The sequence below is a fragment of the Oculina patagonica genome, chromosome 11 (genome assembly GCF_052425735.1).
Source record: "Oculina patagonica isolate OP01 chromosome 11, crgOcupat, whole genome shotgun sequence".
Lineage (NCBI taxonomy): Eukaryota > Metazoa > Cnidaria > Anthozoa > Scleractinia > Oculinidae > Oculina > Oculina patagonica.
The window spans coordinates 23047623-23070207 of NC_135768.1; the positions used below are offsets into that span (position 1 = coordinate 23047623).

General features: G+C 39.4%; 1 protein-coding gene and 1 long non-coding RNA gene across 2 annotated transcripts in view; both read left to right on the forward strand.

The window, feature by feature from the left end:
* The window catches only part of LOC144630051 (uncharacterized), a 162645-nt gene that overhangs the window by 24278 nt on the left and 115782 nt on the right, over window positions 1-22585 (forward strand). The window lies entirely within an intron of this gene.
* LOC144630048 (uncharacterized) lies at window positions 2193-8513 on the forward strand. Its single transcript, XM_078488331.1, has 2 exons — window positions 2193-2255; window positions 7717-8513. The coding sequence occupies exon 2, from the start codon at window positions 7760-7762 to the stop codon at window positions 8444-8446; it is 687 nt and encodes a 228-aa protein (XP_078344457.1). The 5' UTR covers window positions 2193-2255; window positions 7717-7759; the 3' UTR covers window positions 8447-8513.

Sequence of the window (22585 nt, forward strand, 5' to 3'; positions counted from 1 at the left end):
CGCAGCTCCCGCCAAAACTTCTCCATGCAAACCTTTCAAATTTCCAAAAACTTTCGCTTAAATACCAAAAGTAAAAAAAAAACTAAAACAAAAATAATAAAGGTGTTTAAACAGGGAGCCCACGTCACAAAAAGGTAGTTTTCAGTGGGGCCTTGCATAAAGTTAAAATGAAGTTAACGCCGTCCCAGGAAAGTTAAGGTTTATATGCTGCTTATGCATTGGAAATTTAATAATTGATCTCGCCGAGCTTCCCAGCTTAAATTTCCTTTCACCTTACTATTTCTGTAACAATTTTCCACGAACGTTTGCACACTTTCGAGTCAAATTCTTAGAAAACTTCGAGGCGCCGAAAACCAGAGGTGACGTCGTTTTTGCGTTCGACCGCCGTGAACTCGTACCCATGGTCTTCGTTCCCCTTGGCCAGCGGTCGGAAAACCAGCGACCCTTGTCCAAAAGTATTGGACTTCCGGTTGAAATGCGAATGCCTATGTAACTATCAAAGACATGACCAACGAAGTTTTGGTGTCTAACTTCTGGCCATTTTTATTATTTTTAAAGCCAATCAAATTCGACCCTGCGACGGAACTTTCGAGAGTCGCTCGTTTCGTCAAGCTTGCGCAGTAAAGGCCTGGCCAAACGAAGACGCAAGTGGACGCAAGTTTTCAACTTGCGTTTACTTGCGTCTCCGTTTGGCCAGAACTTACGTGCACTTGCGTTGACTTGCGATGACTTGCACTCACTTTGGTGGAGATCACATTTGCACGCAAGTCAACGCAAGTTTTTCACCGTTGGGCCAGAATTGTTCCCAGTCGCTCCCGAGGCGGTTTTGACTAGAACGCATTGCATCGAGGGAAGGCCATTCGCCCTTCCCAGCCTGCCCAGCAACCTCCATATCATTTCTTCCCAGTCTTTTATCACCTTTGAGAACGAATAAGTAGGGACTGGGAACGAGTCTGCTGTTGGGCCACCCAACGCTAGTCAACGCGAGTCTTGCTGATTACTTCAAGTACTGAATAGCAGCGCGCACAGTAGCATTGAAATGGCTTTTTGACAACTTGCGAGCACTTGCGTGTCGTTTGGCCAGCAAACGCAAGTCTGTACGCAAGTGCAACTTGCGAGTCAGGCTTGCGTCCACTAGCGTTACAGTAAAAGTGCGTTGTTTGAAGTCGATTTACTGCAGAGTGGTAGCGATCTGTGCAATTTTATTAGTTTATATGGATTATATGGCTGATTCTGAAGAAAATGAGGTATTATTGTTATAACACTGTTGGATTCCTTTAAGGAACGAAGACTCGAGGTGCGAGATAGGAGCCTGGGCTGAACTATAAAGCGGTCCCTGACAATGCACGGAAACGGTTGCTAAAGTAGACATTCCTGCGCCGGCAGCATTCTCGCCCAGTCGAGAACTTTCCGCCTTTACCGAACACGATCGAAAAACTCCGAGCGACTGCAATTGCAATGACTGCGAGTTTCCCTTAAAATTTGAGCAAAACCCAAACGTTGAAGCTCAGATTGCCTTTTGGAAAAAACACCTATTTCCAGGTTAACTGTTTTTCAACAATTTAAATTGCTGTTTACCAATTTAAATTGCCATATACCGTACTTATTCGATTAAGCGCCCAACCTCGAATAAGCGCCCACCAAGTAAGTAGGAAAAGTTAATAAGCGCCCAGCCTCGAATAAGCGCCCACCCCCACCCCACTATAATGAGGGCACAAAAGGAATTTTGATTGTTGTTGAAGTTGAGATTAAAATTGACTAAGTACTACTAAGAGACTATCCCGAAGACCGAATTTTTTTTAGTTTTTTATTACTGAATCTTTCAATGAACATTTAAAATTCAGCTTTCGTACATCTTCACGTTTAGTTATTATACATTGTTTTCGTGCAAAAATAAACGTACTACTTGCTAAAAATTGTGAAAATTTAATAAGCGCCCAGCCTCGAATAAGCGCCCACCTCCAATAAGCGCCCACCCTCAAGGTCAAAAAATTTAATAAGCGCCCAGGGCGCTTATTCGAATAAATACGGTATTTTTTTAGACTCTGCGAACTTTTGTATAAGAAATCTGAAACTTTGGTTTTACGAATTGACTGTTCCGATCGTGATTGAAATCAGGAGTCCGGTCCAGACTTCCTGGTTTATTTCTACCGTCACCGGGAGGAAACTTAGTTCCAGTGTGTGTTGTCTATGGCGGCCATATCAAGGTATTTTTACCGTGTTCCTGCAATCTAAAGGATTTTCTTCTCGTTAAGGTAAGCCAGTGACGGCATGTACTTAAACCCGAAACCACCGAAACTAGCGAAACGAAACCGCCGAAACAACCGAAACGGCCGAAACGAGCGAAACGAAACGAAATCACCGAAACAAACAAAACACATTACATTATACAGTCGGGAGAACAAGTTCTGGTTTTGGGAAATTTTCGTGTGCGCGCCCGAATTCTTTCCGAATGATTTCGTCCAATGAGAGTGGTATACGAATATCTCCGAAGAAACTTGAGGTTTTGGTGTTCAATGGCGCTTTTGCCACGCGGGTATGATCGAAGAGAAGTTCTTTTGGCTCTCTTGGTTAGAACACAGGCTTAAAAATTTCCTTCGTCAAAGATGTTCGTGTTTGAGCACCTGCAGGTGGTAATTGTGGTCATCCAAGGTTGTTTGATAACGTATGGACGGCGGTTCAAGATGTTTTTGTCATGTACGACGACAGACGACGAGCCGGGAAAGGTGAGTCAAGCTTAGCATTTTTCGCTAAATTTTAACTTCTTTTCTCATACCATTGAACTTTTTATCTTTAATATTGAAAAAACCTAATTTCTCCAAAATTGAAGCTTAAGTATTAGTATCTATAGAGCTTATCTATCCATATTTAAACTTAACTAAAAGAGAACTTACTTCGGCAGTTAATTTTCATAGAACAGGCTTATTCGTTTTGCCCTGTCTTTGTGTCCCGGTCTCTGAACAAATCTGCTATCGACCAGGGTTTCGGTTTGTCTTGAAAGTGGCATTTATTTGATTTGAGCATGTGATTGATTTAGAGAAGTATATACCTCAACCTTTTTGTCAGAAGATTATCATTTCATCTACGATTATGGCTCCTGTTATCGAACAATTTTCAAGAATCCGTACAATAATTATAACAACACGGCACTACTATCACAGTGTAAAATATTTAAATCTATTAAAACACAACGATCACTTATCTCACAAAGGCTAGAATAATCGACAAGCTCTTATTCATACGATTGAAGCGGTTAAAAACGGCGAATTATTCGTCCAGGAACCTTGAATTTGTTTGTTTAAACTGATGCGAATAAATTATGCAGTTGCATTGTCTGCTAAACTTGGTCAGGTAAACTTAATTGAATTGTGTACTCTTAGGTTTTGTTGCTTTCTATTGTTGAGTTAACAGTTTTGTTATTTTGGAATCTGAACCCTTTTTCAATATTTAAACTTGTAAATAAGTTCAATTTTAACACCACACATTCCAGAATTAGTGACATTTTAATTAAATTATCTACCTTCTATTTTGCAAGACGTAGCTGAAGACGGTCCTTTGTGGCCTTAATAGCCGATTCCCTCTATAGCGCGCGCCTGCAGGGAATCACGGTAGTTGTATTCATGAATTCATGCCCGAGACTTAGCAACGATGCATGTTGCTAAGTCTCGCGCAAGATTTGCCAAACCAAAAGTAACTGAGATCCCACTTTCCATTGAACTTATATTAAACAAAACATCTTTAAAAAAATGTTTTAAAACTCCCGCGGAAAAGCGCCAAAAAAAATTGTTTTCATCCCCACAGCTGTGTGGTTGCGTAATGATAGCGTGATCATGTAACTAAGCAACCCACTGAACATTTTCCGAAGATTGCGGGCTCTTTCAGGTTTCGGAAACCTGAACACGCCATCAACTGGCACTTGTTCCCCCGACTGTATAATTGAGAGCTAACCGTAAACAGGCTAACCGGAGCGCATAGTAGGCTAACCTAAGTGAAAAGTAGGCTAACCTGAGTGTGTAGTAGGCTAACATGAGTGTATAGTAGGCTAACCGGAGCGAATGGTACGCTAACCGGAGTGTATAGTAGGCTAAACTGAGTGCATAGTACGGTAAGTGGCAAAATATTGTAGTTGTGCTTGTTTCGGTTATGTTGTTTCGTTTCGCTTCTTTCGGCCGTTTCGGTTGTTTCGGGTTTTAGTACATGCCGGCAGTGACGTACTTCTCAGAATCTTTTAACACCCTGTCAAGTGTTTTAAGGATTGCTCAAAGCATTTTGTGGAATTACAGAATTCATGGCCACTTTGGTCCACCTCATTTACATGTGTCGGAATGCTTTGTAGAACGAGGCATAACACAATAGATGCTATTCTTATTCAATGACGTGCAAATAAGTGGCCCTGTATTCTGTAATTCACAAACTTTGTTGGCTGCAGGTTGTAATTGGATGGTAATTTTTATGCGCATTATTCAAGCCAACAGATTACTGAGCAGCCATGCATGAATTTGAGCATGAGTCGATCATTGGAAAGCTGATCGCTACATCGATAGGTCTCGATATTTGTTGATCATTGTCTAACCTGCGTGGCCGGCGTTCGAACGCCGGCCACGCAGGCTAATCATTGTCAGTTGATTATGTCCATTTGTCGGTAAAAGGTGATAACCACAAAGTTGTTTAGTGAACAGGGATAAACAATCTTTTTTTTGCGTTTATTATAGTTGGTGTTCTGGAAGAACACATCTAAAAAAATCTGAAGACGACAACTTAGTTATATATACATTTCGCCGATAAAAAGTTAAAAAATAAAACTTAAGGTAAAAGCTGTTAAAATTGATGCTAAACGTTTTCGATCTGTTCGATCATCATCAGAGTGATGACCGAACAGATCGAAAACGTTTAGCATCAATTTTAACAGCTTTTGCCTTAAGTTTTTTTTTGACATCTTAGTTGTTTGATAATAATTTCACTTTGTTGTGGATCTCTTTTACAGTGCAAAGTAAAATTATGGTGAAGTATAGGATCCTGTTATACAATTATCATCTGTACTTTGTTCCCCTGTAAGCTCTATAGGATTTTTTTATCTTTTAACACCAACAAGTTGATGATTACAAGACATTCTGTGTTTGGCAGTTATCGATTTCTGATATCTGTTGATTGATGTGTATTGGCTTTTATCTGTGGTGTATTTTTATAGGTAGAGCATAGGTAGATCTACTCCGGAGGTCGTAGGTTCAAATCCTACCAGGGTCAAGAACTTTCTTTGCCCCGTGGGAACCTTCCCAAATTTGTTTTAAAAGGGGAATATCCAAGGGGATTTGGTGTATCAGCAGTATTGCCTACTACCGGCACTCAAATACATTTAAAAAAATATTTAATATCCTATTTACACGGGTGCTACGCAGTTCTCTCGACATAAATAAAGTATACCTGACTGTGATTCAACAGGTAATTCCCCTGGCGTGATGAGGTATTTCCTGTGCCTTGACACATTCTTCCTGGGCTTGCAATTTTTGTTTCGATTCCCAAAATAAACTCAAAACAAAAATTGGAATATCCAGAAAGTCGTTATTTTGCAATATTCAACACGTTCCGGGTACCCGCTCCGAGCCAAACGTTTGAATAACACAAAATAAATATTTCACACAAACAGAAGTCAGAGTATTCATAAATATTTTTAAAATAGGTGAATAATTAATTACAGAGCTACAGGTGACTGATCACATGGGTCTTACGTAGTGGTAGTTTTAAATAGCTTAGACATATCCAAGTGGTCTTTGGTTTGCTATGTGATTATTCAGCCCTGTCTTCTGGTATAACACTCGAGTGAAACAAAATTATACATTTTACTCTAAACAGAGAGCAGAGTGTTCATGTTAAACAAGTGATCGCTAGTAAACATCAAATCTTGCGTGACCGTAACAAAGGAGCCGACTGGGCCGCATGGGTCTGGAACGATTTATCAGCAAAAAAAAAAAAAAACAACAAAAAAATGCCAGCCAGATTATGAAGGGGCTGCACATGGTCAATTATATGCAATGTGTGCTTCAAGAAAATTATTTATTTCTGGACAACATAAGAATGATAGTTTTACTGGTTAGTGCACCAGAGTCTGGATCAAGCAGTCCAGGTTTGAGCACTAGTCGGGGGCACTGTGTTGCTTCCATGAAGATCCATGTAAATGTAACAACAAGAACAACAGCAACAATACCAAGTAACCACAACAACAACAATAACAACACTTAATTTCAAGAAATCAATAAAAAATATTGTAATAACCCCCAAAAAAGTTAATTGCAATTAAGGACTCATGCACTAAATATAAATTAAAGCCACTGTGACAGTTCTGCCATTTTGATTGAGGAGCAAATATAGTGTAAAATGATAGTTGAGTCTTACCCCATTCACCCCTCTTGCCTTTCTTTCCATCCCCTGGGCACCTTAAGTGTGAATTTATAAACAACAATAACAATAAAAACACTTTATTTTGAAAGAAAAGTCATGAGAAACATTGTAGGACCCCCCCCCCCCAAAAAAAAAATAAGTTAATTGTTATTAAGAATATTTTTTTGTGCTTTATGGACTCGTGCATTAAATATAGATAAAAGTTGCTATGACAATTCTGCCATTATAAATGAGGTGCAAATATAGTGTAATTAAAAATGATAGCTGAGTGTTTGCCTCACTTGCCTCTCTTGTATTTTTAGGGTGTGGGGCTGTATGGGCCAAGAGGTTAGGGGAGGGAGAGCAGGGGGTCCAGTGTATAGAAATTAACAATAAATTTGACATCTAAGGGTCTATTCATTATTGGTATGGTATAGGAATCTGATGTGTTTTGAGGGGGTGGCATACTGAGAGTGGCCACTGAATATAAGTTCCTTTGGCCTGTTATTAAAGTATTTTTGTCCTATGGGTCTGTTTTTTATTGCAGCATTGAATTTAACTTTCATTTCCCCTTTGTACTTTGTATAAATTGACTCGCTGTGAACACTTCTTTGCGTGGCCGTTTTCAACAAGTGAACCGACTTGCATTAAGCAAAAATGGTAGGGACTGGGCCTTGCTGATACTTTGCCCGGGTACAAAACCTTGATTCCCATCTGCTCCAAACCTTGATGAATCCCCTGTTTAATTATATAAGCTGCCACTGGGTCTGTGTGGGGGATGGGGTGACTTATCACAAATTTTGGATTAGGAGTATGGAGGAGATAGAGGTGCAAATGTGCAATTCTGATGTGTTCTTGTAATGAGCAGTGGAAGTATTTGTGTGTTAAGAGACCTATCCATCATGAGCAAACGCCATACTAAATAAAAAAAATCCCTACAACCCTGCAACATACAACTGTGTTTTGGGTTTTCCATACATTATACTTCTGTAAAGATCAAACCGAATTCTGCTGGAAACCTTTGTTTTTTTATTATTGTGCTTTAACACCTCATGAAGCCACACCTGAAAAAAAAAAAAAACAAAAAGAGATAGTACCATGGGGTTTCTCAGGGAGACACAGAAAAAGGCAAGGAACATCTTGATGCCATTAGATACGCTTGTTGGTAAACAGACATGATCAACCATGTAGTGTAGTGGACTTAACAAAGATGGGAGGGGCTTATACAAAAGCATTGAGGGGGGGGGGGAGGTGTTAATATGAGAGGGGAATACTTAACTCGTATCTTCCTTACACTGAACCTGACAACATTGGTAATATGCTTTTGTCATTACATTACAGGAATAAAATCATTGTTGCACATCAAATTCAATTGCTTCCAAAGATGCCTCCAACAACCTGTAAATGCAAGGAATGCGGCAAGTGTTTTAGCCGTGCATGGAACCTTCGCCAACATATCAGAACACACACGGGGGAGAAGCCTTTCAAGTGCAAGCATTGTGACAAGTGTTTCAGCCAAGCAGGAAGCCTTCGCACTCATAACAGAATACACACAGGAGAAAAACCTTTTAAGTGCAAGCATTGTGACAAGTGTTTTAGACAAGCAGAACACCTTCGCCTGCATAACAGAATACACACAGAAGAGAAGCCTTTTAAGTGCAACCATTGTGACAAGTGTTTTAGACAAGCGGGAAACCTTCGCCTGCATAACAGAATACACACAGAAGAGAAACCTTTTAAGTGCAAACATTGTGATAAGTGTTTTAGAGACGCAGGAACTCTTGAAATGCATAACAGAATACACACAGAAGAGAAACCTTTTATGTGCCAGCAGTGTGGTCGTTGTTTCCGTCAAGCAAGCTCTGTTCGAAAACATCTACGAACTCACAGTAATACTGAGGTGTCGTGTAATGGTAGTCAATATAGTGATGTTGTTATACCATCATCGTTTTTGAAACAAAACCCAGACCAGGCTGTAAGATTGAGCTGTTGGATTTGTCAGATGGTATTTGGTGGGAAGGCCTTCCTTCACAGACACTATGACGATCATATGCGAAAAGTGGCACATTAACCCAGTGATGTTGTTATAAGTGTACATAACAGTTAGTAAATGGAATAGTCTAAAAGGAATTTGAAACTGTTTGCGGTAAACCAAGCTCGTGGAACTGCATAATCTTATTCTGTAGTACACTTTTTTTAATAGTTCAAGAAAGTTCGGCTGTTTGCTGCGTTTTGAGACATGATTTAAGATCATTAAAGGTCAAATGAACAGAAATTCCAAAATGCCATTTTAACCAACCAAACGCAAAAATTATCCATTATTGAGTAAAATTAAGAAACATTTTTGCTTTCCGAGCCTTAAAGCGTGAATAACAGCAAAAATACGAAGATTTCCGAAGGCTTCACGAAAACATTTTTGAATGACTCCGCACTAAAATGGAAGGAATGGAACAAGTTTTTGACGTCATAACTGCTGTTTTTGAAGACGACCGCAGACCGATTCCGCAGACCGCACCGACGGCAACGTCAACGACAACGTCTGGAAGAAAATGAATTTATATTTTACTTGAGAATCTCGCAACTTTCCGGACGTAGTCTGCTTATTTATTGCTTTAAGAACTTTAAAAAAGAGGGCTTTAAAGAGCTTTAAAAATTCAAAAAGAGCATTTAACCCCAAATAGAATAACTATTCAAAGTGGCTATGAGCCACTGAACTCGGAAAATTAATCATGAAAGGTTGAAAATGTTGAGGCCACTGAGAACAGAGTTTTCATTTATTCACTTGCCACTGGGTCATTGTCAGTATAGTTGAACATCTTTAACGAGCACTTCCTGGGGGGGGGGGGGGGGGGAATCCACAAGTCCTTCAAGACCTCCCAGGGGTTTCAGAAAACAAGAGAACATGGCCAAAAAATAATTGGGAACACATCACCTGACACATGAACAAAAGGTATGTTTGTTATAATTAATGGGAACAGGAATCATCAAAATTGACAAAATGCTCTGTTAAAGAGGTTCAACTGTTACAGTACTGACAATGACCCAGTGACAAGTGAATAAATGGAAAGTCTGTTCTCAGTGGCCTCAGCATTAAGAGGCTCTGTGTTGACATAAGCACATTACTTGGAACATAATTTTTTGTTAATTATTAGGCGTGCACATAATGAATTAGTGTTCTTGTAGCTTTTTTGCAATCGTGTCCCCAGAGCCCATAACCAAATTATTCTTGGTGCTGACAAATAAAATTGTCGCCTCTGATAACAAGAAAAGAGCATTATAGAGTATAAAATGAACAAGTTTTACCCTAATAGGTGCAACAAATATTTATTGAACTCTGTTAAAATACTGTACAAATAATAATTTACTAAATTAAATAGATTGGTGTCATGTTATCTGGGTGAGAAAGGGACAAAAATTGACATTGACATTGTGATGTATGTATGTATGTATGTATGTGATGAACACTGCATTGTAATAATTTATCAATGACATTTTTGTCAGGAGCAGGACACATGATAACAGTACTTGGCAAGAAAAATAATTTAACAGCCACTTGGACTGAAGACTGTATAACAGTGTGACCTTGACTGACATTTCACTTCAAAGAATAAGTTCATTTCAGTTGTTTAGTTATTATGACTGACTACTCCACATGTGGCATCAATTATTAGGTGGTGACATGTAGAATACTTGTACTTGTAGCCTGCGAGCAGGCTCTCGATCGGGGGCAACGTGAATATTTAACTCTTCGAGCGCCGAAGGCGCGATCCGCGAGTGCCGAAGGCGCGAGTCGGCGAGCGAAGCGAGCCGCTGGGCGAGCGAAGCGAGCCCGCGACCAAAATCGAGACACAAAATCCCTCTGGGGGCTCGCTTCGGCACTCGCGGGATCGCGCCTTCGGCGCTCGAGGAGTTCAATATATTCATGTTGCCCCCGAATAGAGAGCCTGCTCGCAGGCTATTGTACTTGATGCGTTTCTTTTTCAGACTGCACATGTAATTCTACGTTTTAATCCATTAAGTTTACCATATGACTGACTTGCTCTGCAGGCAATGTCGAGAAAGGCCTCCAAGGTGTTACAACTTCAATATTACTATAAGTATCTCAGCTGGTGTCAAAGTTTTACTTGGATATATGCAGTGTTCATTTGGTTCCATACATGTTGACCAAAGAATAAACTGTTGCACCTGAAATGAGAAAAATCATGTACAGCTACACTAAACAAAATGGCGAATCGCTGAGTTCAGCAAGGTTTAGTGCACGTCGTTTGTCAGGTGACTTTTACGAGCACTTCCGACCATACCCGATAACAAACATTTAAATATTTTAACAGTTAGCTTACCTATGATGGTTCCCAAAGCAACAACCATGAATAATTCCACTCTTCACAAATGATGTGAGTCCATTCGTATAGCTTGTGTACTTCTGTTCAAGCGAAACCACAAAATTGAGCTCTCCAACAAACACTAGACCACTCTCGAATCGAACGTCCATACACTTTACAGATCCACAAATGAGAAACGCTGCCACTAAAGCAAATCGCTTGGTAAGTTAACCGTGTTACGTCGCCTGAACAACGAGCTTTTTCCCAGGTTCAAAACAAAACAGAAACGCCGAACCGCAACTGCAGAAAAGTTTACGACATTTAGTTGAGCCTGCTGTTGCAGCGAAATGATTAAGCGGCTCAATATCCGGTTCAAATGTTTTTTCTTCAATTCACTTCCGTTGTGGCGCCGTTGTACAAGTGGGAGTGAACTGTGTATTGGAGTTCGGCAACGTTGAGAGTTCGAATCCCAGACTTGCCGAATCATTTCTTTTTTTTTTCCTGTTGTTTTTATATAGATGTATATATATATATTTTTTTAAAGCACGTATTTATATCATTTCGCTATAAACATATCATTAATTCAATTACTGTACCGGAACGAAAAATCATGTCATGTTAGAAATCGCACGTATTTGAGAAATCGTACGTATTGTTCATTTCTTTTTGTAGTATCTGTTTTGGCCATCGAGTATTGTGATTTCGAACTCAAATCAAGTGTTGAAGCTCCGTATGCCGCAACTTTTATACAAAAGGCATTATAACGATAAAAGGAAGGTCTTAAATACGGACGGCTTCCTGTGTCTGACCCTCGATCGTCTTATTATTTATACGATCGAGTGTTACAAATTGTCACCGTGTACAAGCCAAAAATTTGATTATCCATCAGTGTCTGCATCACCTTTTCATTTTTGAGACTACAAAAGTGTATTTCGATCATGGATGGAACGTCGTTTACTCATCTCGGACATCTTGGTGTACGCCATATTGGAAATGAATATTTGCTTCGTCAAGTGTTATGCGCATGCGTTTAGCACAAAATTCCTTGTGCTTGGGTCTTACGCCTTTAGAACAATGCGTACCACAAGGAGAGCATTGGGTTTTCAGAAACAAATATATAGCCTTTGTGTACTTCATATATGCGCATGCGTTCAGCACAAAATTCCGTGTGCTTGGGTCTATGCCTTGGAAGAATGCATACCACAAGGAGAACATTGGGTTTTCAGAAACAAATATATAGCCTTTATGTACAGGAATCGTTGGAATCGTTAACAGGAATCGTTGGAAGGAGTGAAATCGGCCCCACACCAAAACTCGGAATTTTCCGAGTTAAAAACCAAATATTAGCCGTCGTGGCTGACGTTGTCCAAAATACGCAGAATTTCGTTATTTCACGTAGTTGTTCTGCACCAAGATTCAAAACGCACGTGTATAGTGAACGCACGTGCAGATTACTCTGCTCATTAACGTAAACTGATGCTAATGAGAAGAACAATAGAGATTCCTGATTTGTTTTCATACCAGCGTGCATTCTACCTATGTCTCACATGATAATGCAAAACGACAGAAAACAAAACTTTAAGCTATTTTTGAACTTTAGCTGTTTAATTTAAAAAAAATTCGCGTCTCTGAACAACAACCAACAATGAATCAACTGAAAAACGGCCGAACAGAACAAATAACTTTTTGAAATGCCACTAAACACATTTATTTAAATTCTAACGTGAGGTCTGCGGAATCGGTCTGCGGTCGTCTTCAAAAACACCAATTATGACGTCACAAGTTTTTCTTTCCGACAATTTTCCGACAATTTTTCCGAACACTACGATTATGAAGGCCTTAAAAAAGCATTTTTCAACTTGAAATTTCTCTGCGATGAATTGTCTGACTACTTTGAAACTTCGGGATATGTTTATTTGGCTCTTAATAGACACATGGGCAAAAAATAAAAAAGTCGAAAATTTCTGTTCATTTGACCTTTAAGACTAATAACATGTTGGATGTTTTCATAACGTTATAGTTCGACCTATCATGATTGGATGCAGTGTAGACAATGTAGGGTCGTCATGGGTAGTCACATTATATTTTGTGATAAAAAAAACAAGAAAGGGAAAATTAATTATTTTTGTAACGTTTCGTTACTGTTAAGAGACTGCAGAGCTTATAACTATATAATTATTATATAGATGTTATAATTGTTAAAGTTGCCTTTAGTTTCAGTTGTTTGTGTGTCGATCAATGAATATCCTTTTGGGAAGGCTAGTCTGATAGCTTGTAAAATTGGCCTTTAAATCGGCCATTTGCCTCGACAAGAACCTCACAAAACCTTTTCGGGCGGCAATGAGAATCGTAATTAAAAGAATAAGGCTAAGTGATGTGCACGTTTTGATAGAAGCGTCTTGCTTAATGATTAATAAAGGATGTTAGGGAAATGGAGAATGTGATTGCTCATAGCTTAGTGTTTTTTCGACTTTTTTTGCTTGTTTACAAGCAAAAAAGTAGGAGAATAGCGTTTACGGGACTCAAATCTGAACCGGAAGGGATCGCATTCTTGTTAACTCTCAAGGGAATACTTTCCGCTGTGGGTGATCAAAGCGCGTGACTTGTAAAGTGTCACTCTATAGTTGTGCTTCAGCACTTCCGTTCTTGTAGAAAAAACGTGACTTGTCAAATTTACAAACATTATATAAGAATCAAAAACGTGAGTAGCCCAAATCTTACGTCACATAACCAATTAAGAATGTAAGCGGTTCAGCGCTCGAAGGCAGTGAAGTTTAAAACGATTAAGAACGCAATTTTTACTAGTACAAGTCTTTAGGCGCTAATATTAATTTAACCTAAAACGATTAACAACGCAAATTTGTACTCGTACAAGTCTTTCACACACTAAAACGTTGCTAATAGTTAACCAAAGGGAACTCATTTCGTGACAATTGATTATTTCTGCTGAGTTGCACAATTGTGCTTCAGCACTTCCGTTCTTGTAGAAAAAACGTGACTTGTCAAATTTACAAACATTATATAAGAATCAAAAACGTGAGTAGCCCAAATCTTACGTCACATAACCAATTAAGAATGTAAGCGGTTCAGCGCTCGAAGGCAGTGAAGTTTAAAACGATTAAGAACGCAATTTTTACTAGTACAAGTCTTTAGGCGCTAATATTAATTTAACCTAAAACGATTAACAACGCAAATTTGTACTCGTACAAGTCTTTCACACACTAAAACGTTGCTAATAGTTAACCAAAGGGAACTCATTTCGTGACAATTGATTATTTCTGCTGAGTTGCACAATTGTGCTTCAGCACTTCCGTTCTTGTAGAAAAAACGTGACTTGTCAAATTTACAAACATTATATAAGAATCAAAAACGTGAGTAGCCCAAATCTTACGTCACATAACCAATTAAGAATGTAAGCGGTTCAGCGCTCGAAGGCAGTGAAGTTTAAAACGATTAAGAACGCAATTTTTACTAGTACAAGTCTTTAGGCGCTAATATTAATTTAACCTAAAACGATTAACAACGCAAATTTGTACTCGTACAAGTCTTTCACACACTAAAACGTTGCTATAGTTAACCAAAGGGAACTCATTTCGTGACAATTGATTATTTCTGCTGAGTTGCACAATTTAGAATTGCAACATCATCTAGCGAAGCGCACTATTACTAAAAATAGATTTCGCCACATGATAGCCCCCTCCCCCCCCCCCCCCCCCCCGCGTGAGTCGGACAACAATTTTAGTTTGGGCAAAGGCTTTGTATGGAGGGGACGCATTCTTGACAAGAAAAAAGGGGCGAGAAAGGCACAATGCGAGGCCGAGATTCTCAAAAGGCTCGAAAAATGATAGATTCCAAACATTTTTGCTTTAGTAAGTGAAAACAGATTGAAGGTATCCAAAAAATGGCCCAAAATTGAATTTATTAGTCGAAGATCCGGCAATAACACCTTGATTCCCACTGCAAAATTATTCAGGCTGCCGAGAAATTTAAGCGGCGGATAGCGAATTACTATCGAATTATATAATTGCGAAGGATAGCACTTGTATGTTTGCTTCATTTAGCCCGGGGTATCCAATCGAACAAAATCGAACCAAAAATCAATCGAACCCAATCGAACACCAATCGTTCGATTGGGTTCGGTAATCGAACAAAATCGAACATCTATTTTGCTGTGAGTTCGATTTTCGAACCAATCGAACCAATCGAACGCAATCGAACACAATCGAACTCAATCGGGTTCGATTTTGTTCGGAATCTTTCTCTTAATAAGTAAATCACGCAGGGCTAATCAAAATCAACTTTTATTGAATGGAATAAATATAAAAACGTCCAAATATCGAACTGAATGTCAATGTTTAGTAAAATATATTTGGTAGAAGAGAACAAAACGACGGTAAAATAACTGAAATGCACTATTGTTTACATTTCTATATTAGAAGGAAGGATATGGTTTCTGCCCTGCTTTTCACCGTTACACTCAAACAGAAGTTGCACCATTTCATTCACTGCAAAAATAACAAGTGAACAAGTAAAACAATTTGTTTTCTTTAGATCGAAATCATCGTAATAAGCAAAAAACTTGCATGTAAAATTGACTTTAGTTTCGGACGAGTACGTTGTTCGACTGCCCCAGCCGTGGCTCTTGAAATCAATCGATGCAGAATTAACGTCGCGTGCTTGAGAAATTTCTAATGAGTTGTCCTGCGCATGCATCAGCCCACTCCATCTGTCTACCGTGCCATCGACTGGCCGGGTCATGATCTTGCTTGAGTGACTTTATCGACAAGTTTTTGTTTTGAATCACTTGACTTAAACGAAACTCCCATCTCTAACAAAACTTCGCGTAGCAAAATAACTGTCATGTCCTTCGGATCCCCTGCTTTCAATTGTTTGATTTTTCCTTGTCTTTCTTTTTCTTCCTGTTTTGAACGTTTCGATTCTTTTTCGACCAGCTCAGGAAGCTTATTCTTGATAAACTCCTGATCCTCTTCCGTCATCTGAAAACTGCTGTTATGGCGAATCGCCAAAAAAGGATTAGGGGAACGGTGCACCGTACAATATGTACGCAGTATAAACAAACAGGAGTTCGGTAATCGAACGTTCGATTGAGTTCGATTGTTCACTGTTCGGTAATCGAACGTTCGATTGAGTTCGATTGACCAAATTTTATTGTGAGTTCGATTATGTTCGATTACCGAACCCAATCGAACGATTGGTGTTCGATTGAGTTCGATTACCGAACGTTCGATTGGATACCCCGGGATTTAGGCACCGGAAATATCGTCGGTTGCAAGAAATTCAGAATTCTTCCCGAATTTGACGGCACTGATCGCCGGTCATCCGATCTGTTTCGACACACGATAGATAGAGGGCGAAAATATTATGCTATTCAAACGCCTTTCTAATGGAATTGACGGCGGGTTTGATTTTAATAAAGCTGTTATTTATCCCCATTACTATTACAGACTGCAGCTACAGCTGCCGAGCTCGATCAGTGTATATTAAATAGTATTTGCCGCGACAATTGTGTAACGAAATTGACCTCTTAAAATATTCGGGTCAGGCAAGGGGACCGATCGGACGAGCGTTTCTTTGTGTAATTTTGTGGTGGCATAAATCTGAGGTTAGCTCTGTTGTGTTGGAAAATGTGCCACTAAGAACAGTGTAAACGTTTTGCATTTCTCATAAAAATAAATGTTTTCTTTCAGCAAATCCCGGCAGCAAATCGGGCCTTCAATAACTGAGAGTAAAACATTTTACACATTTATTGAATAATCGCTCTGTTTGACAAACCTTTTGTTTCAAACCATTAAATGTGTTAAGTGATATTTATAAGTGTTTTTGTAGCCTGTTGTGAAATTACTTCCGGTGGAAGCAGTAAACGTTAAACGTTTCTTCTGTTCAGAAGTAAATGCATCGATCGCCATTAGAAAAATAACAGCAACTGTTTTGCTGGAAATGTAGTCGTTAGAAATGGCATGTGTAGCCGTAAGGTAAAGAATAACGCGAGGAGAAACGGCTTTTGGTAATATCCAAACGAAACTTTACTTCTCAATGTGGGGTTAAGATTGCGTGACGAGACAAAAGGTAACTCTGTCGTGCGTAACCTAACCTGCGATCAGGCGTTATTTTTCTGCATTAAGCCGAGTAGAAATCTTTCTAACTCGAAAGGAAACAACTATTTTGATTAAACATGTTAAAGGCAAACGTCAAAGTTTACCTTTTTTAACCAAGCCAAAGTATATGAGTCGCAAAGCACCCAGTCGTCGCGACTGACAAATACAGCATTTACTCCGCGAAAATAAAAAATGCTTGAACTGAAAGACGTTTGAATTCTTCCATGATATGTTCGAACAACAATGCCCAGGATAAACCTTCTACTCATACTAACCTCACGCAAAAAAAGTCGATATCTCGAAGAGATCTTTGATTTGTTATATATTATGCTCAGTGTTTTTTCAACATCTTGTGTGATTTAAGGCTGGTAACCCGTAGAAATCCCGATAAATTTCTTTAAAAAACACTATATTATCCCAATGGCAGCTCTCACAAACTAGTTTTCGATATCGTCCTCATGTGTAAAAGGAATGACAAGGAAATGATGACGCAACACAATTTTGAAACATTCTGTTTCAAAGTATACTGATAGAAGTGTTTACGGTTTTCGTATTCCCACTATGACTATAAGCCCTTTACAAGGGCGTAGCGAGGTGGGATCCTAGGGTGCCTGTGACCCTCGCTTTAAATTTTTTAGTTAACAATATACAAACCTTATAATTCAGTTGGCAAAAACGCACGCATTCAAAGAAACAAACATTACATCCACGTAAATCTTTCTTTACAAGTGCTAGATACCCAATTTATGCAGCTTTTTACAGGCTTGTCCCTCCCACAGGCTCACTGCATGCCCAGGGTTTAAGAGCACAGGTTACTTACGGTCAAACATTTGCCGGTAAGAGTCCTTCTAGGATTCAGCTCATACTCTTACCATGGGTAGGCCTTAATATGACATAAATCACAGTATACTTTGTTTGGTTAAATATCGATTTGTTTTCGAGAAAATCGATAATTCTAAAATCCAGCAAAATTGACGCTTTCGGAGCTCAAAATTTATGCCGAGTTTGTTAGCTTCGCGTCGAAAAATAGAGCACTCTGGAAGACAAATATCTATCAAATGTAGAAGAATAACATCAAATTAGTACGTCGAAAGCAATTTCTGCTCTTGAAGTCCTTTTATTTACAAAATATAATTAAATTTATTCGACACACTTTTGATTTAATTCAAAATAGGTCAAACTTATCGCTTTATTTGAGTATGAGCGAAGCGAAATAAATGGCCGAAAATTTGGTATTAGACAGATAAATGATTGTTCTTTTCGATACTAAAAGGATTTCCTGGAGAAATGATTTAGTGCGATGCTTTCAGATCTCAAAGTTGCTTAAAATTCGTTAATTTAACCGACCGTGACATTGTTGATCTTATCAACTTTATGTAAACATTCCACGCAAAGGTTAATTTTCCCCATGTGAACTTCAACTGAGTAAAATAAAAACATAGACTTGCTTACCTTGGTGTTCACTGATACATTGTAAATCCTGTTTTCCTCATTTAGACAAAACCTAAGCCCTCGGCGAAGCTGGTTATCCAATTTTCTTGACGCGCCATTTGTAACTGATTTCCACGTCTTGAAGTGACAGTTCTTTTCCATGCATTCTTGAAAACAGTCCAGTCTTAACTGATCAGTGTAAACAGGAATACGAAGTACTTTGCTTTAAATTAACTTAAAGCTTAGCAGCAGTGGTAGATAAATCGATACGGCCGGCGAATCTTCGTTTCGAAAACCGCCATTTGAGATTTGTCGGCCCGTTGTCCTGCGGTATGCAGATAATTAATTCACACTTGAGTAACTTCCGGCACATGAAATCGACAACCACCGTGACCAGATAGCACCCTGCTTTTTGGTATATTGGTTGAGGCACTATTTTTATTATTTTAATATAAGCTCTGAATCAAAAACTTTTGGGCTGAACTTGTAATTAAGTTTCACTTCAGTAAGCCACCGTTCGAGAGAGTTGTTAAATGGTTGCATGAAAGCGCTTTTAACTTCCGGGTCGAAAGTTCTTCTGTTGCGTCTCTTCCCTTTGTTTCATATTTTTTTATCCAGTTCTATTAGGCTTAGGTAAAACAGTTGTAGAGTCAACTCTCTCTTATTGAAGACCTCTATAAAGGCGCGTTTACACGAGCGAGAAGATTGAGTACGGACCCGTCAAAAAATTGGTCCGGACCTGACCACTTTTGTAGAGAAACAGTCAAATCAAAACGGGTCCATAGGCGTCTATGGCCCCGTTTTGATTTGACTGTTTAGGCGCGTTTACACGACAGAAAAATTTGGGTACGGACCCGTCAAAAATTCGTCCGGACCTCACCACTTTTGTAGAGAAACAGTCAAATCAAAACGGGGCCATAGGCGCCTATGGCCCCGTTTTGATTTGACTGTTTCTCAACAAAAGTGGTTAGGTCCGGACCATTTTTGTGACGGGTCCGTACCCAAATTTCTCTACCGTGTAAACGCGCCTGTCAGGTCCGGACCAATTTTTTGACGGGTCCGTACTCAATCTTCTCGCTCGTGTAAACGTGCCTTAATTAGACGGACACCTGGTGTTGGTCCTGTCCTTGCCTTTTTTTCAGTCATTTTTATACTGTAACTAGGGCTATACGTTTACACGGGACCGGACCGGAACCGTTCCGAACCGGACCGGACCGGATCGGCCTCTGTTTACACGGAACCGTTTGGAACCGATCCATGTGTTTACAAGGGACCGTTCTGGAACCGGTCTGAAACGGTTCCATGGACCTGCAAAATAGCAGGTCCAGTTTTGGATCCGTCCCGCACCGGTTCCAGAACGGTCCCGTGTAAACAGAAGGCCTATCCGGTCCGAAAATCGGACCGGATCCGTTCCGGACCGGTCCCGTGTAAACATAGACTAAATTCCCTTTGAGACGGTAACATAGAAATATCTAACAGAAATTTCGTGTGACTGTGTAGCACATATAACTAGTGTATGTAAACGATAATTTAAGATGTAAATGCAAAATGGGCCAGATGATAGATAACTGTTTCCATACGTTTCGGGGTTACTGCCCCTTCTTCAGTGGAAAATTTGAAACGACTTTAAAATCCCTATAAGACGGACATCTCTTTTAAGGCGCGTTTACACGGTAGAGAAATCTGGGTACGGACCCGTCGCAAAAATTGTCCGGACCAGACCACTTTTGTAGAGAAACAGTCAAATCAAAACGGGGCCATAGGCGCCTATGGCCCCGTTTTGAATTCACTGTTTCTCTACAAAAGTGGTTAGGTGCGGACCATTTTTGCGACGGGTCCGTACCCAAATTTCTCTACCGCGTAAATTAGACGAACTGAGTTGGAGCCGGTCCCGAAGGTGCCCGTTTCAGAGAGAGAGTTGGCTGTACACAAAATCTTAGATGGCGTCGTTGGATCTGTCTTCCGTGAATGTTAAAGAATATATATTATGTGTAGTCTAGCCTGTAAACAGACTCTCCTACTTTCTACTGTGGAGGATTGGGCGAAATGAAAGCGGGAAGGAAAGGTGGGGAAGGAATGGGGAAAAAGGGACCATATATCATGTATATGCAGTTGTAATACAAGTCACGATAAATAATTTATAATAAAACGCCGAACATTTATGACTGTTTACACCAAGGTGTATATTGGTGTAAAAATAAAGGAAGGGATGTTTTTCACTTCATTCGATTAAAGCTAGGTGAAGAAAAGTACACGTAATCAGAAGTTTGTTATGGACTTCTGACGTGATGCCATTTTTTGTATTTATTTCTGCAAAATACAACAAGCCATTTATACCAAAGTAGCATTATTTTAAAAAAATGAACATAATTACAGTTGAACATTATTTCGGACAAAAAACAAGCATTGCTAGAAGCATAAAATTTCCTTTTTACCAGCATAATTGGAAGGGCCTCTGGTATTCAGTTAGAAAGAACTTGCATTCAAAAGATACCGCGTTCTAGAAACAAGTCACCCCGTTTTGCCTGCTGATATTTTGAAACTTTTGTGTGTTCAAATGTACCATACCTCGTTCTAGATATCGTCTATATTTGAAAATCCCGTTCTAGATCGGGAACCCAAAATCACGACCTCATTGGACGGCACAGAGCCGTTTTTGGGGAGTACCCCGGCTTCCACAACTCCCTCCTTATGAAGTTCGCCTAGGGAATTGAGAATTAAGGTGATTATAAAGTTATTACTTTATATCACTTGTTGTTTGGAAACTTGAGTGGTATTATAATTACAACCGTCGTATTTACGAAGGAACAGACTGCGGATAATATTTGAAACTTAAACCGTCTTTCCCCTAATAGCTTCCAAATCAACTCAAAAACACACCGGAAAACAGGTTTAAAAACAAAATATTTATATAATGACTATGATATTTTTAATACATTTGGGTCCCCTGACGGCGAGGCGCTCGTCCCTCCCCGCAAGCTCTGGCTCCAGAACGGATCTGGTCCGATGTTTGGACCGGATAGGCCTTCTGTTTACACGGGATTGTTCTGGAGCCGGTCTGGGACGGATCCTAAACCGTGTAAACAGAGGCCGATCCGGTCCGGTCCCGTGTAAACGTAGCCCTAGTTACAGTATAAAAATGACTGAAAAAACGGCAAGGACAGGACCAACACCAGGTGTCCGTCTTATAGAGGTCTTCAATAAGAGAGAGTTGACTCTACAACTGTTTTGCCTTAGCCTAATAGAACTGGATAAAAAAATATGAAACAAAGGGAAGAGACGCAACAGAAGAACTTTCGACCCGGAAGTTAAAAGCGCTTTCATGCAACCATTTAACAACTCTCTCGAACGGTGGCTTACTGAAGTGAAACTTAATTACAAGTTCAGCCCAAAAGTTTTTGATTCAGAGCTTATATTAAAATAATAAAAATAGTGCCTCAACCAATATACCAAAAAGCAGGGTGCTATCTGGTCACGGTGGTTGTCGATTTCATGTGCCGGAAGTTACTCAAGTGTGAATTAATTATCTGCATACCGCAGGACAACGGGCCGACAAATCTCAAATGGCGGTTTTCGAAACGAAGATTCGCCGGCCGTATCGATTTATCTACCACTGCTGCTAAGCTTTAAGTTAATTTAAAGCAAAGTACTTCGTATTCCTGTTTACACTGATCAGTTAAGACTGGACTGTTTTCAAGAATGCATGGAAAAGAACTGTCACTTCAAGACGTGGAAATCAGTTACAAATGGCGCGTCAAGAAAATTGGATAACCAGCTTCGCCGAGGGCTTAGGTTTTGTCTAAATGAGGAAAACAGGATTTACAATGTATCAGTGAACACCAAGGTAAGCAAGTCTATGTTTTTATTTTACTCAGTTGAAGTTCACATGGGGAAAATTAACCTTTGCGTGGAATGTTTACATAAAGTTGATAAGATCAACAATGTCACGGTCGGTTAAATTAACGAATTTTAAGCAACTTTGAGATCTGAAAGCATCGCACTAAATCATTTCTCCAGGAAATCCTTTTAGTATCGAAAAGAACAATCATTTATCTGTCTAATACCAAATTTTCGGCCATTTATTTCGCTTCGCTCATACTCAAATAAAGCGATAAGTTTGACCTATTTTGAATTAAATCAAAAGTGTGTCGAATAAATTTAATTATATTTTGTAAATAAAAGGACTTCAAGAGCAGAAATTGCTTTCGACGTACTAATTTGATGTTATTCTTCTACATTTGATAGATATTTGTCTTCCAGAGTGCTCTATTTTTCGACGCGAAGCTAACAAACTCGGCATAAATTTTGAGCTCCGAAAGCGTCAATTTTGCTGGATTTTAG

Bases quoted from the DNA above. Each gene is read 5' to 3' on its own strand.
- LOC144630048 (XM_078488331.1), top strand. From the start codon at position 7,760: ATGCCTCCAACAACCTGTAAATGCAAGGAATGCGGCAAGTGTTTTAGC.